This window comes from Catharus ustulatus, chromosome 22 (genome assembly GCF_009819885.2).
Source record: "Catharus ustulatus isolate bCatUst1 chromosome 22, bCatUst1.pri.v2, whole genome shotgun sequence".
NCBI lineage: Eukaryota > Metazoa > Chordata > Aves > Passeriformes > Turdidae > Catharus > Catharus ustulatus.
This window is the reverse complement of record NC_046242.1, coordinates 5,430,588-5,445,265: the sequence shown is the minus strand read 5'-3', so window position 1 is coordinate 5,445,265 and position 14,678 is coordinate 5,430,588. Positions and strand designations below refer to the sequence as shown.

Below are 14,678 nucleotides of genomic sequence, written 5' to 3'. Positions count from 1 at the left end.
ACCAGAGCTGGGGTCGCTCTAATATCTGAGTACGTGTCCCCAAACTGGGGCTGGGTCCCTCTAAATCCTCCAGACCGGGGCTGGGTTCCCCTAAATCCCCCTCAGTGTCCCCAGACCGGGGCTGGGGTCCCCTAAATTCCCCTCAGTGTGCCCAAACCGGGGATGGATCCCCCTAAATCCCCCTCGGTGTCCCCAAACCGGGGATGGATCCCTCTAAATCCCCTCAGTGTCCCCAAACCGGGGCTGGGTTCCCCTAAATCACCTCAGTGTCCCCAGACCGGGGCTGGGTTCCCCTAAATCCCCTCAGTGTCCCCAGCCCCGGTCTGGGTTCCCCTAAATCCCCATCAGTGTCCCCAGCCCCGGTCTGGGTTCCCCCTCAGCCGAGGGCCCCTCAGGGGGTCCCGCTGCCGCCGAGGCCGCGCATGCGCAGGCGGCGCTGCCCGCCAGGGGGCGTGGCCGCAGCCCCCGGCCCAGGAGGGAGGCGGCGGGAGCAAGATGGCGGCGCGAGTGCTGCTGCGGGGGAGCCTGGCGGGAGCGCCCGCCGTGCCGCGCCTGCAGCCCGGCGCCGGGCTGGCCCTCAGGTGAGCCCTGAGGGGGCGAGGCGGGCGGGACGGGGCCGCCGTGGGAGGCTGCAGGCGGAGCCGGCACCGCCCGAGCCACCCGGCGCCCCGCCGCGTAGAGCGTCCCCTTCCCAGGCTGGAAATGGCCGCCCCGCCGGCGGGGCAGCGGCCGGGCCTGGGGCGGGGAGTGCGAGGCGGCGGGGTGGCCCTCAAGGTCACGGGCCGCAGGGCCGGCCCCTTCCGTGCCGAGTCCGCCCCTGGGTGGGAGCATGGCCGGGAGCCGGGCCGAGGCGGCCGCCGGTGCCCGGGCTGAGGGGGCACCGAGAGCGGTTCCTGCACCGCCCCTCATCCCTCACGGCCCGGCCCTGCATGGCAGCGCCGCACGGAGCGGGGCTCCCCCCGGAACGCGGCTGTCGGGCTGCCCCGCCGCCCTGCACACTGTGTTCCTGGGCTTTAAACACCTCGATGCTCCCTCCAGGATCAGGGCGTGCAGCTGCTCCTGATCCCAACTCCTCCGAGCAACAGCGTGCCCAGCCCCAAATCCGTGTTCCTCAGGGCTGGGCTGCACATCCCCGCACATCCCCACGGCTCTGCCTTCACCATCCAGTGTAGAATCCCCTTGGCAATCAGAGCTGGTGTGTCCGTGGATCTGCACCCCTCTCCCGATACACAGGCACATCCCTCAAGTTTTGGAGTGCAGGGATTTATATTTCTTGTGTGCAGGGGTGCCCGAGGTGTGGACACACACACACAGCTCCTGGGGCACCTGCCAGGTTTAGGAAGCAGGCACAGGGTGATGGAAACACAGGAATTCCCAAGCTGGGCTGGATCTCCACAGTTTTTCCTCCCTTTCTTTGAAACGGGGAAAGCTGCTGCCTCAAGAGAAGGCAAGAATAAAAGCGTCCCTGCAAGTAGCTGTTCAGGGAATGTGCTGTGAGGTTTTACTGCATGTTTTGGGGTTTAGTTTCAAATAAACTTTGTTTAGACCACACATCAAAATCTGTTAAACTATAGACGAGTTGTTTTTCTTGCTCTTCCAGGCAGATTTGGGTTACTACAAAATCTAAATACTTGACCTGGTCTGTCCCACCCAGGTTATATTTTGTGCTAAAGCAGGAGCTAAGTGTGAAGAAGTGTTTTCCCTGGTATTTTTAATCTAATCTAAGGAAGCTGTTCAGTGTTAGCCTTTGGTGTTCAGAGCCCAACCTTTGCAGCAAGAAAGTGAAGCCTGCAGTTAATATTTGCAGGCTGAGAGTTTGTTACCAAAAACAAGTTGTTGGTCACAGCTGTTTAAAGACCTGAATTCAGTCCCTGCTCCTCCAGAGTTAATTTTGGGTACAGATTGCCCAAAAAATTGAACCAGTGATCACTTCAGGGCTTCTTGGTTCATGGGGGTCTGGGATGACAGTGGTATTTTAGGATATTGATTAAAAATCAGGCCCTTGAATCTCAGTTTGGGTGCAGTGAACATCTGCTTTAATAAACTTAGCCTTTTACCTTTATTCTGTGTGAGGTGGTTTGTTAGTCAGTGCTCATGAGGAGCTTTGCAGCTGCTGGGGAAAAGATTTTCCATAAATGTAAAGTATTACTCATGTCATTGTTTTGAAAATTAACCATACCTCCAGTTTTAGGTGCACTTTAACATTCAAGTCATGAGATTCTCCTAATAGCACAGAAATTTGCTTTTCAGAGTTGTCCCTGTAGCTCCAGCTTACTCCTGCTGCTGCTGAAGCTCAGAAAAAGCATCATGATTATTTCTCTCTTCTTCAAAGTTTGCTGCAAACAATGATCCTTGTAGATGAGTTTTCTAATTATTACTTTGCTATCTTAGTTTAATAAAGATGAGGGAGTGGTGAGAGTTTAGAGGTCTGGGAATGGGCTTGACTTCTGCTTCCTAGAGCCAGGGAGGGCTTAATTTGAGGGAGCTTTTTAGAACAAAACTTAAATTTTTGGGGTGGGGTTCACCCCTGTGCTCCAAGCTCAGAGAAAGCTCCAGCAGCAGCCTTATCATGGAATGCCCTTCAAATGCCTGCCCTCAGGAATAGCTGCTTGGCTTCCAGCACAGCCACATGTCTGTGTGTGTGTGCCCAGGGTGAGGAAGGCACCATTTCAATAAACACACCGAGATTTGTACGTTATTTCTTCATGCTGAAGGTCATCTCGTCGTTTCTCTGCTGTGAAATATTTTCCCTCTCCTCCATCCTGCTCCCATGGGCAGATCCAGGTCATTATGTTCTTTTCTGACACTGGGATTGAAAGGTGGATTGTTGTAAAAAACTGCTTTTGTGTAATACAGGTGTGTCCAGGGGGATGTTTTCCCAAAGGAAATTGAGATTTTCTTTCCCTTTTTTTTTTTTGTCCTGGAAGAAAGCTTTGGGCTGGAGACCCAGCTGTGTTCTCAGGTCAGTAATAAGGGTGAAAAGTTGACATCTGAGGCAGGAAAAGGCTGAAATTTCCAGCTGAGAAGTAAATATACGTGCTATAAATACCACATTTAATATTTTAGTATTTCAGGACAAGCTTGTGACTGAATTAATTTTCTTCATTGTGGCTACTATGAGACTGTCAAAAAAAGGCAAATTGAAGGAAGAGAAAACAGCAAAAACATTTGAGCTTGTCAGACATTGTGGAGGATCAGTTAAATGCATCAGATTCCTTGTCCTGGTCATCTGGAAAAGAGGAAGAATTCCTTTAACACATCACTTTAAAAACCCCAGTTATCACCTGGTCTGTGTGCTCTGATGTAAAGGGAGGTGACACTATTTTGAAAGTGCACTTGGAGAAGCTGGATAAAGATGAGATGAGAAAGGACAGTGCAAAGCTTGTGTTTGGAGGCAAGGGAAAGGTGGATGTTGAACAGAGAGCCTGGCTCTGTGTCCCTGCATGATGCACTTGCCAGAATCTGCAATTGGAATATTTCCTGCCTGGTTGTTTCCTACCACTCATCTCTTTTTTCCCAAATTAGTCTTTCAGGCTATTTTTCCTATTGAAAGACATTTCCCTTTCCCTTTTGTAGAGCTGTCTTTAAGCAGTACAGGAGCAGTTCCTTTTCCTTTTACACTGGGCACACTTTTCCTGCTTTTAATCACTCCTGACTGTTTGCTCCAATCCAGACCCAGCTCTGGGCCGAGACAATGGGTTAAAAAGAGAATGAAGAGGCAGCAGAGGCTGGGAATAACCATGGATAGTGTGGATAACTGTATCTAGTGAAATGATCAATCTCAGTGGGGCTGGGCCTGCTGGGACAGCCTGGCTGGGAAGTTGCAGCCATGTATAAGTTGTGATACTGTAATTTATTTTACAGTGATTTCACCATTATAAGCTGCACCATTGTGACTGAAATTTTGGTCCGAACCCAAAGTGCAGCTTATAATCAGGTGTGGCTTATATATGGACAAAGAATGAAAAGTTGCTGTTTTAGTTTGGAGGACAGGTGTCTGCTGAGAAAGGCAGGAGCTTCTCTTTGAAATGGAGAATGTAAACCCCCTCCCTCCAAATTATTATAATTTTGAAATCAAGGGTTTTTCAGGAAAAAATATGGGAATTAGGAATAACAGTTCTTTACTAGGGAAATTAAAATAGAAATACAGCACTACAAAGGAACAAACCCCAAACCCTGACACAGTCAGAGTACAACCTGACACCCGTCAGGCAGGGTGTTGGCAGCAGTCCCATTCCATGGTGGCTGCATCCTCCTGCAGTGACAGATGTGGCTCAGTTGGAGCAGTGCTCCTGTACAAGGTGCAGTTTCCCTCCGGAGCTCCAGTGGGGATGTGGAGAAATCCGGTTTTCCTCTGGAGTCCAGTGGAGAAAGGGGCTCCCTTAGTGTCCCAAAACCTCTGTTTTTATCTTGGTAAGAAATGTTGGGCTCTTCCCCCTGGCTGGAGCAACTCCCAATGGGATGCAGTAATTTTATCAGTGCCACAGTGGGACTCAATGGCCATGAGCAGAAAATGACTGGCTGGAGGAAGGATGGGCTGTGAAAAGATAAAGAACAATGCCCTGCCTGGTTTCAATGGATGCCTATTAGCAGAATATCTCTCGTGGAGATCAGGATCACTGCCCCACCCTCAACAGATGGTGATAGAACAGATACCTTTTATCACACCCTGGATTGTAACCCCAGACAGTTGCCGACACCCGGACATGCGGCTTATAATGGTGAAATGACTGTGAATTTGCAGTTTATAATGGTGAAATGACTGTGAATTTCCAGTTTATAATGGTGAAATGACTGAATTTCCCGGTGGGAATTGCAGAGCTCAGGGTTGTTGTGTCCTGTCCCTGTCCCTGCAGGGGGCTGGGCTCCTCAGCCCGCAGTGCCCGTGAGGACAGCTGGCTGAAGTCGCTGTTTGTGCGCAAAGTGGATCCCAGGAAAGACGCCCACTCCAACCTCCTGGCCAAAAGAGAGACCAGCAGCCTGTACAAACTCCAGTGTGAGTGATGGCTTTGTGGCAGCAGCACTTCCCTCCCCTCTGTCCCTGCCCACCTCACCCTGTTGTTGTTGTTGCAGTTCACAATGTCAAACCTGAATGTCTAGAGGCCTACAACAAGCTCTGGTAAGTGTGTGAGTTCTCTTTTCACCTTTTAGACACATTGATTGGATCTGAAAATTGGCAGATATAATTATGTAGGGGGGAGGTGACAAAATTCTGCTTTTTTAGGGTTTGGTATTAAATAGATCCTGTGAAAGAGTCCTGTAATCAGTTCACCCCACTTCCCTTTTGGCATTGCCATTTCCTAAGCTGCAGTTGAGGCTGATTCCTGTCCTGAGAACTTTGGTGACATTTGCTGGAGCAGCTCTCCCCTTTCCCTCAGTGTAATTAAAGTTCCTGATCCCTGCAGGGAAAGGTGGAATATTGGCATTCCCACTGCATTGCAGGTTGAGGTGGGTTTTGTCTGCACACTGGAAAGAAAGAGAGATCACTGGTAAATAAAAGCACACCAGGGTTCACCTCAGGTAGAGCTTAGAGATGTTCAAAACCCAGGGGTTGATTCCTCTCAGCTCATTGATCTCCCTCTGCACAAGTCCTGGTGCTGGGCTGCTCCCAAGAGTTACACAGACCCTTGATGGGGTCTGTGCATGGGGATGATTCCCCCAAAGGGAGCAGTACTGGGACAGCTTTCCCAAAAAGTCCCAGCTTTAGAGCCCACAGGGATTCCTCCCTGCTTCAAGGGTAAAACTGCAGAAATGTTCCTCCTTTTCTGCCTCCACCATCCCCTCTCTGCAGCCCTGAAAGAACTGTGTGTTTAAATGTGGGGATGGAGTGAGCCTCACACCCAGCAGTGCTTTTCTCACTGACAATACAAAACATTCTCAGCATAATGACACTTTCTGCAGCCAGCTTGGAAGTGTGAGCACAGCAGCTGGGCTGGAGGGAGGGGAGGAAGTCCCAGCTCCCAGTTCATGTCCTCAGCTCTTACTGGGCTGCACAGCTCATCTGTCACCTCTGTGCTGGGCTGGATAACCCAGAACTGTTTCCTCTGCTATAGAAGCATTAAAATCCACTAAAATAACATCCAATTGAGGTATTTTTAGCTTTTTTTTTTGTTTAAAAAATAGATACACACTAAAGGACAATTAGCATTCAGCCAGCTTGCTGTTTCAAAGTTGAATATAAACATGTCCAATTATGCAAGGCAGGGAATCACTTCTCTGCAGCATTTCATGAGCTGCCTGAATGTTGAGTGAGAGCAGAGATTTCTGTTTTCAAGGAAGGAGACAAACAGCAAAGAAAGAAACTGCTGACAGCAGTCAGATGAAATATCTGTGGTTAGATTGATTCTTTCCAAAGCAAATTGTAGTATTTCAGGCAAGGAGACAACTTGAATAAAGTAATAAATAAAATTAAGCCTCTCTCAACTTCCCTCCTACCTCTCCCTTAAGAAGAGAAAAAAAAGAGAACAGGTTAATTCTGTATCAAATCAAAATGAGGATTAGTCATCAGGTATTAATAAATAATGTAATGAAGACAATTACAAGGGTATTTCTTGAATCACTGTGGTTAAGGAGTCCTTCTGAAGAATTAGGGACAGGTTTTTTTTTAAATGGTGTTCTGTGGGCATTTTTTCTCTAATTTGCAACAATATATGGTAGAATTATGCAATAATTTCCCATTCCTCTTCAAAGCTGCCTTTCCAGGATCTCATTCTGCTTTGCACAAATGAACTGGTGGTGAAACATCCTTGGGAATGTCCTTGGAGAGTCATTTTATCATATTATTTACTCTGGCTAGTGAGAAAATGTCGAGGTACAAATTGGTAATGAGATTTGCTCAAGGTTGTCTGGAAAGTCAGTGGCAGAATCCAGAGGAAAACTCATCTCTAATGACTCCCAGCCCCAGCCCAGCCTCCTTTTTATTCCTTGATACTGTGCAGAGACTCATTGCCTGTGAGCCAAACTGAGGAGGAAGGGTAATTATTGAGGGAAAAATAGAAAAGGCAGAGTTCAACCAGACTAATTGACTTATTCATCAAGGAACAGTGCAGGGAGAGCTGTCTTGGCCAAATCAGCAATCAGCAAAACTTAATTTCCTCCTGCTAATATGGGCCACTTCTAAAGTTGGAAAGAGTGTTAGAAATCCTGGGAAGAGTCAGACAGAAATTTTGTGTTGGAGGTATTTTTAAGGCAGTCCCACTGTTCATTAATGGGTGAGTTGCCTCAAAGTAAGAGCACTTTCTGAAACCAAAAAGCAATATTCTGAGGTACAGCCATTATTTTATTTACCAAATTATTTTTATTCATTCAGCTCAGCAATTGTAACTGGTTTAGAAGAGTGTGCTTTCATATTTCTATACACTGTCCCTTTCTTGAGGAGAGCTTTTCCTCAAGCAAAAAAACCAACTTTTCCTCAAGGAAAGAAAAGCTTTTCCTCAAGCAAAAAAAACTTTTCCAAAGCAATACTCTGAGGTACAGCCATTATTTCATTTATCAAATTATTTTTATTCATTCACCTCAGCAATTGTAACTGGTTTAGAAGAGTGTGCTTTCATATTTCTGTACACTCTGCCTTCCTTGAGGGGAGCTTTTCCTCAAACAAAAAAAAAACTTTTCCTCAAGCAAAGAAAAGCTTTTCCTCAAGTAAATCACCCATGAATTTTCAGTGAGATACCCTGATATTTGTCTTCCTGATATGTTGATAACATTTTAGATAGAATTATTTAGATCAACCTAATTTACTGCATCCAAAGAATCCTTTGTTGCAGATTACTAAAAAAAAATGGTAACACTCACCTTAATTCTCCATGGGGGTGTAGCCACCTTCTCCCTGCATAGCAGAATTTGATATTTCAGCTTTCTCCTCTGCAGAATAAAGCTTGTGAATGTGTGAATGTTCCTAGCATGATGCTGTGTTATACATTTATCAACTGAAGGCAAATGCAACCCAGTGTCTGTGTGTTCCTTGTTTTCAAGTCAAGAGGTGCTGCCAAAGATTCATGAAGAAAAACACTACCCTTGTGCTCTGGTGGGGACTTGGAACACGTGGTACGGAGAGCAAGATCAGGCTGGTAGGAGATAGAAGTACAAACCCATGTGCTTGGCAGGTTTCTTCTTTTGAAATCATTTCTGTTGAAAGCCAAACCCCCCTGGGGGAGTGTGTCCAGTGAGGGGGTGTGTGCATCACTCCTCAGCTAAATGTGCACTGCTTGCTTTTGTTGTGCTGGGTTGGACAGCTGAGCCTTCATCCCTTCGGTTTTGTCTCGTTGTTGGTGTATTTTCATGTTTTTCAGGTTGTTAAAATTCACAGGTTTTGGGGATATGTTTATAAAATACAGTCCTGTGGGTGCAGCTCCTGAATAATTATGGGTAATTCTTGCAAAGGTCCCTCTTTGGGCAGTATAAAAGCTTTGCTCAGCCTTTCAGACTCTAATTGCTGTATGATAATTAATTGTAAATCATTCCAGTCCATCTGCATTGTAAACTTAACATTCAACTTTACTGGGGGAAAGTAAAAATCTTTCTGTTCATGTTCATACAAGGATACTGCCTAACTATGAAAACAAACTGGAGCTAGACATGACTGAAGAGCTGCTACAGAGGTAACTCCAAAGAGCCCAGTGCAGAGCCAAAACCTGAAAAATGCTCTGGGAATTGGAAGGAATGGGAAGCCACAGGTCCAAATCCATGGAGGCTCTGGGAGAGCTGTGCCAGGATCAGTGCTGTTGCTTCCTAATTAAAAAATAAATTCCTGCACACATCCAGCATATTGCAATATTGACACTGAACAAATCAGAATTAACAGCAGATGAACCAAACAATGTCTGAGAGCCAACCCTGCAAGTTGAAGGGGAATTGGGGAATGAGGACAATTGAAATGAGAATTCCTCAGGCAAGTCCCAGTGGCAGCTTTTGGAACAGATCAACACAGGCTGGATCTGCCACTGCATCCCCAGCCTGCCTTGGAAGTGTTCTTGCAACACTGGAACAAAGCAGATTGTGGGGTTTGACTTGTTCATATCAGGTGGATCCATCCAATCTGCCCTGGGGGTGAGGCAGCAGAAATCTGTGAATCTGAAGCAGAATCTGAAGTGCCTCCCATCAGCCTTGTTTGCTCTTGGAAAAGGCACAGAGCTGCTCAAGAGGGGAGAAAATAGCTTTTAATTTTCTGTTAGGTGAAATTATTGCCTTGCTGTACTAAATGCTTGTAAATACATCTTTCTGTGGTTGATTCTTCTGATTTATTAAAGAGGGAATGCTTTGAAAAAAAATTAGATACAAACATAGATGGTGGAATTGTTTTTATGGGGGAAATCCCAGCAAATGTTCAGTTTTCTTGTGCTTTTATGAATGTTGAGCTCAGAAATAACATTTGCATCATTTTTCCTGTCCTACAGAAAGTTGTCTTGCTTTTGTGCTGGAGTAATTACTGAAAATCTGCCCCTCTACTGCTCTTAGATGAAATTGGTACAAAGCACAATTTTGAAATTAAGTCATCCTGTTCTGAATCTTAATTTCAATATCAGTCATGACAAGTTATCACATCTCACTAGCATGGCACAAAAAGTCCTTCCAGAAATTCCCCTGTTACCCTCAGAGAAAATTACAAAATTTTCCAAGAGAATCCTTTTCAAAAAGCAGATGATTCCATAATCCCTAAAATATTCCAATGTGCTTTCATTAATGAAAATCCATTCTCAAACCTGCTGCCTGATTTCTATTTCTTGTGTAATTTGTAGTGTGAAGAGCATTTTATAGTGTGATTTTTCCATAAGATTTACCACTAGTTTGGGACATCCCTGAAAAAATGGAAATTTTCTCTTGTTTCAGTTCATTTGTGGAGATATGAGGGAGGTTACCCAGCTCTCAATGAGGTCATGAGCAAACTTCGTCAAAATAAGGTAAAAAATACTGATTTTGTTAAAAAGAACAGGCAGAACAAATTTTTTAAAAAGCAGATTTAAATACCAAAGTGTCCCATCCCTTCCTGCACAAGCCCAGAACCTCTTTGAGAGGATTTATTGTCACATTCAGATTTAATTCCCGAATACTCGCAATTCTCAGAGAATTCCAACTCCATTCAGGATTTCACTATCCAACAACCCTGACAGCATTAAAAAACCCCAACCTGAGTCACCCTGCTGTTTGTTGGTGCAGAGTTTGACCCTTTTCCCACATGGTTTTTGTAGGAATTCACAGAATTCCGTAAGGAGAGGGGTAACATGCTCCTGTCCCGTAAGAACCAGCTCCTGCTGGAGTTCAGCTTCTGGAATGAACCTGTTCCCAGAGATGGCCCTAATATTTATGAACTGAGATCCTACCAACTCAGAGTAAGTCAACATTTTATTTCTTTCTGATTTTTGAAGCTTTGTGCTGTCCTAAAGATCTTTTGAGGGTTTTAAGGCGAGCAGAGGTTGTCTGAAAAAAAAAAAAAAATCTGTTTTTTATCTAAGGTGGTTTCTGAGTCAGGGCTGCTCTCAGATGTGGGGTCTGAGGTGAAGGCAGGCTCCAACAAGATCCTGATGTCTGAAACCCTGTGGTTGTTTTGAGGGATGCTTCAGAGATGACTAAGAGGTGGAAAACAGAGCAATTAGAGATTATTTTAATATTCCTCTCACTCAGGGGAAGGGATTGTGTTCATACAGGGTGGTTTCCAGACAGAACAGTGTGAAAATTGTATCATTTAATTTGTTAAAACTGCAGCTTTAACGGTGTGTTTTGTTTCTGCAGCCTGGAACAATGATTGAATGGGGCAATTATTGGTGAGTGTTGCCTTCAGCCCTGGGGTGCTCCTGGTTCAGAGGTGCAGGTTTAGAAAAAGAAGAACAGGAGGTGCCAGGGTGGCACCAAAGCCACCAAAACCCAGTTAAGAGGGAGCTGCTGCACTTGCACCCCTGCTCAGACAGTCCTGTGACCCTCTGAGCTTAAAAAAAAAAGAATTTTGTGCACAAACAACCCCATGTGGTTTAGTTTTGCTTCCCAGAACCTCTTTAATTTGCTGCAAAAACCTGGATTTTCAGCAGCAGGCTGCTTGGGAAGAGTGGCACTTGTGGGAGATCTGGTTCATCTTGCCCTGAACCATTTGTAGTTTAAATCTTGGCTCTGAGCTTTCAAAGTCAAGATGCTTCTTGAAAAGCTGCTGAGAGGCACATTTGTGTTTTAATCTATAGGTTAGAAGTATTTCAGACAGTTTTCTATTGATTATATGCTGCTGCTTTTGTCTTTTTTTTAACCAGTGTAAGCTTATTTCAATTTACACTCACTGTCCTTGCAATTCTGGTGATTGATAGTTAAACAATTTGGAATATTTTCAATTATTTGGACAAAGGTGAGGACTTAGATTTTCACACTTGTCATTAATATAATTTTTTCAATTAGAGTAATTTGAACAAATTAATTTAGAAAATTTTTTAATAACATAGACACATCTCTGCTGGTAGAAAATCTGTTTATAAGATTCAACAAGATAAATATTTCTGTGGAAGTTGTATTCCACTCCCACAAAATTAATGTGGCAAAGCTGACATGATTAAACCTTCGGGATTTCCTTATAAAACCTGCTATCAAAAGCACTTTACACTGTCCCAGCAATTATCTTTCTCCTGAATTTGCTTAAAAAATCATTAATGCAAAGTTTAGTGAAAATGCAGCCTCAAGACAAGACACAGAGGTAAATCTTAATTCCTTAGTGCTAAAAACAAGATTTTTGTCTCACTTTTAATTGCTGAAGTGCACAGTAAATGCAGTTTAACATTCCAGCTCCCCTCCCAGTGTGTTTTTCCCCATTTCCCTGATTTCCTGATTTGCTGGCTCTGATGTCTCTGTGCTCCTCTGCAGGGCTCGTGCAATTCGCTTCCGCCAGGACAGCAATGAAGCAGTTGGGGGATTTTTCTCCCAGATTGGACAGCTCTACATGGTCCATCACCTTTGGGGTAAAGAAATTCCTCTTCTCTGCTTTCTTTCTCCCAGTCACTTTGCCCAGGAGGAAATATTTTTTACAAAAAGGCAAAGCAAGTGTCTTAAAAGTTGGGGTTTCAAGTTTGTTTATTTTCCTATTTTTTTCTTTCTTTATTGATTATTTTAATTTTTGTGTAGCCACATTTATTCTTCACTGAACAAGAAATTAATATTTCCTGTTTTGTGCTGTTTCTCCCCCAGTTTCTGCCCCTTTGTTGTTAGGAGCTCTCAGTCCCACAACACAACCTGCTGTCCCAGCTCCTGCTGGAATCAGTTTTTTACAATTTCATTTCCAGCCTCACATTCACCACACCTGCAGAAAGGAAAGTCAGGCATTTATTTCCATTCCTGCATGGAGGTGTTCTGGCTTTCTCTGTGCATTCATATTCATAAACACCTTAGGAATGTTTCAACTTGAAAAACAATAATTTGTTAGAAACGACTCAGTTTTTTTCTTCACATCCCAACAATAATTTGTTAGAAGTGACTCAGATTTTTCCTCACATCCCAACAATCCAGAATTTTACATTTCAGCAATCTGGCAGCCCTCATGTGGAGCTGTGCCCCTGCATTCTCTTACCTGTGCCCAGGCATTCTCTGTCTTCCCCAGCTCCTTCTGCTTGTGCTGCTCTGGGAGCTTTTCCTTCTGGCACAGAACTCCTGATTTTTTCTTTCCTTCCCGCTGTTCCCACCTTCCTAATTCCTCCTTGGAATTCTTTCAAGGGATCTCTTCCTGTGCAGAAGGGAAAGGAGTCACTCTGTGCTTGTTTTCCCAGCTTACAAAGACCTGCAGACCAGGGAAGATATAAGGAATGCAGCGTGGCATAAACCTGGCTGGGATGAGCTGGTTTATTACACAGGTAACCCATTAACTTCTCTGGAATGCTGGGGGCAGACTTTGGGCTGTGCCACCCTCTCTGCTCCCTCAGCACATCCCACTGGCAGAAAAATGTTTGGATCTCAGGGGAAATGGTGTCTGTGTGGCAGTTTTTATGCTGTAAAGGAGCAGAGGGACAATGCAATGAGCTGTAAAGTGAATTTTGTACGTGGAAAAGTTGCCAAAGTGCTGAAAAAATTGCTGCATTAATGGTGAATTTTTATAGCAGCACTTCTGTGGAAGAACAGATTTATGTAAATGCTTGTCCAAAGATTTAGGGAGCCAGGAGTGAAATTTACCTTTCTATTAAATGATTACTTGGAATATTTAATGAAACACAGGAGCCTTGTTAAATGCATTGCTGGGAAAAGGGAATTTAGACTTTGGAACAAAAAGCCAGGAGATCTTTGAGATCAAAGAAAGCTGTCACAACAAAACTCCCAGAAGTGTGCCAAGCATGTCAGGGTTGGGTTCCATAGGGCACATTTCAAAGGAAGTTACACCAGAAAAATGCAGGATCACTTCCATTTTGGTGCAAAGAATGAAAATATTTGTCTTCAAACGAGCAGAGAGATGATATTAAAATCATTTTTTCCCAAAACCACCATGCTGGAGGGATGATTACTGAATGTGCTGAGCTCTGTCAGTGAAATTAAAACCTCTCTCCATTTCTTTCAGTGCCCCTTATTCAGGAGATGGAGTCCAGAATCATGATACCCTTGAAGATTTCTCCACTTCAGTAAAGTCACTGATTTTCTTGTGCCTACATAGATGAAGTGACAAGTATTTGTCTTAATTTATGGTATACACTGTATATCATAGTCTGAAATATAAAAGTACTGTATTGAGCTTATAAAAGAGACCTCTTTTCTTCAGAACCCACGACCTTCTGCTCTTAGGGGGGGGAAAAACAAAACTACAGGACTGTGGTTAAAAGGTTGGTGAATGGAAAACAATCCAAATCTGTGGGCCAGGTCCCCAGGTAATTTGTGACCTCCAGGATTTGAGATCTCCTGCTCCACAGGCACTGCCCAGAGCTCAGTACCACCCTTGCTGGGAGCATTTCATGGCTGCAGCTTCCCAAAACAAACGTGGGAGTGAAGTGAGAAGCTCTGGAGAAACGAGAATTTCGTGTCAGATTGTGAAACCAGAAGCTCTGGGGTTGCTGTGAAATCACCCCTGGTTGGTGGAGCAGGCCTGAAATCAGGAAATCTCCATTTCCAAGCAGGCAGTGATTATTTGGGACAATGCTGTGTGGCAGGGAATGGATTGGGACAGCAAGGGGCATTGCAGGGTCTCTGAGCACAGCTCTGTGTGCAGCCTCCCCTGGAATGAATCCCAGGCAGGGTGAGCCAAGCTTCCCCCACAGACACTGCCTGAACACCCTGCAGGGAATCAATCCACTCCAAAGCATTTCCCTCCCCAAACAGCTCCAAAATCTGGGAAAAGGGGTTGAATTTCATAAGCAGTGCTGGTTCACACTCAAGGGGGGCTGCAGTCCCTGTGGCTGGGGTGGTGAGTGAGCCTGGGGTTGCCATCTCTGTGTACCATGGTGTCCAGTTCTGTTTTTGGTTTCACTTTTAGACTAGAATGTATCCACACTTTTTGGTGTCTGCAACGATGTGAACATCCTGTGAGTGACAATAATATTCTCTCTCTCTCTCTCAAGTGGCTCCAAGAATCAGTGTAACATACTGAATGTACAAAGCAGTTCTGAATGTCCAGTTTGTACATTTCAAGAAGTTTTCAGGAAGAACATATCAGTCAATAAAATCCTTTTAATTTTCACTTCTTGCTGCCATCTCCTATGTATTGCACCACTTGGGTTTTCTCTCCTCTTGCAGTG

At 44.7% G+C, this 14,678-nt stretch overlaps 1 protein-coding gene and 1 long non-coding RNA gene across 2 annotated transcripts; both read left to right on the top strand.

The window, feature by feature from the left end:
* Nucleotides 1-432: 432 nt before the first annotated feature.
* On the top strand, nt 433-14,620 carry NIPSNAP2 (nipsnap homolog 2). Its single transcript, XM_033078027.1, has 10 exons — nt 433-581; nt 4,857-4,996; nt 5,074-5,119; nt 7,975-8,069; nt 9,829-9,899; nt 10,188-10,328; nt 10,729-10,760; nt 11,836-11,930; nt 12,732-12,815; nt 13,511-14,620. The coding sequence occupies exons 1-10, from the start codon at nt 496-498 to the stop codon at nt 13,573-13,575; spliced, it is 855 nt and encodes a 284-aa protein (XP_032933918.1). The 5' UTR covers nt 433-495; the 3' UTR covers nt 13,576-14,620.
* On the top strand, nt 5,126-7,596 carry LOC117005917. Its single transcript, XR_004419923.1, has 2 exons — nt 5,126-7,265; nt 7,471-7,596. It is a non-coding gene; the product is annotated as an uncharacterized LOC117005917 (long non-coding RNA).
* Nucleotides 14,621-14,678: the final 58 nt, after the last annotated feature.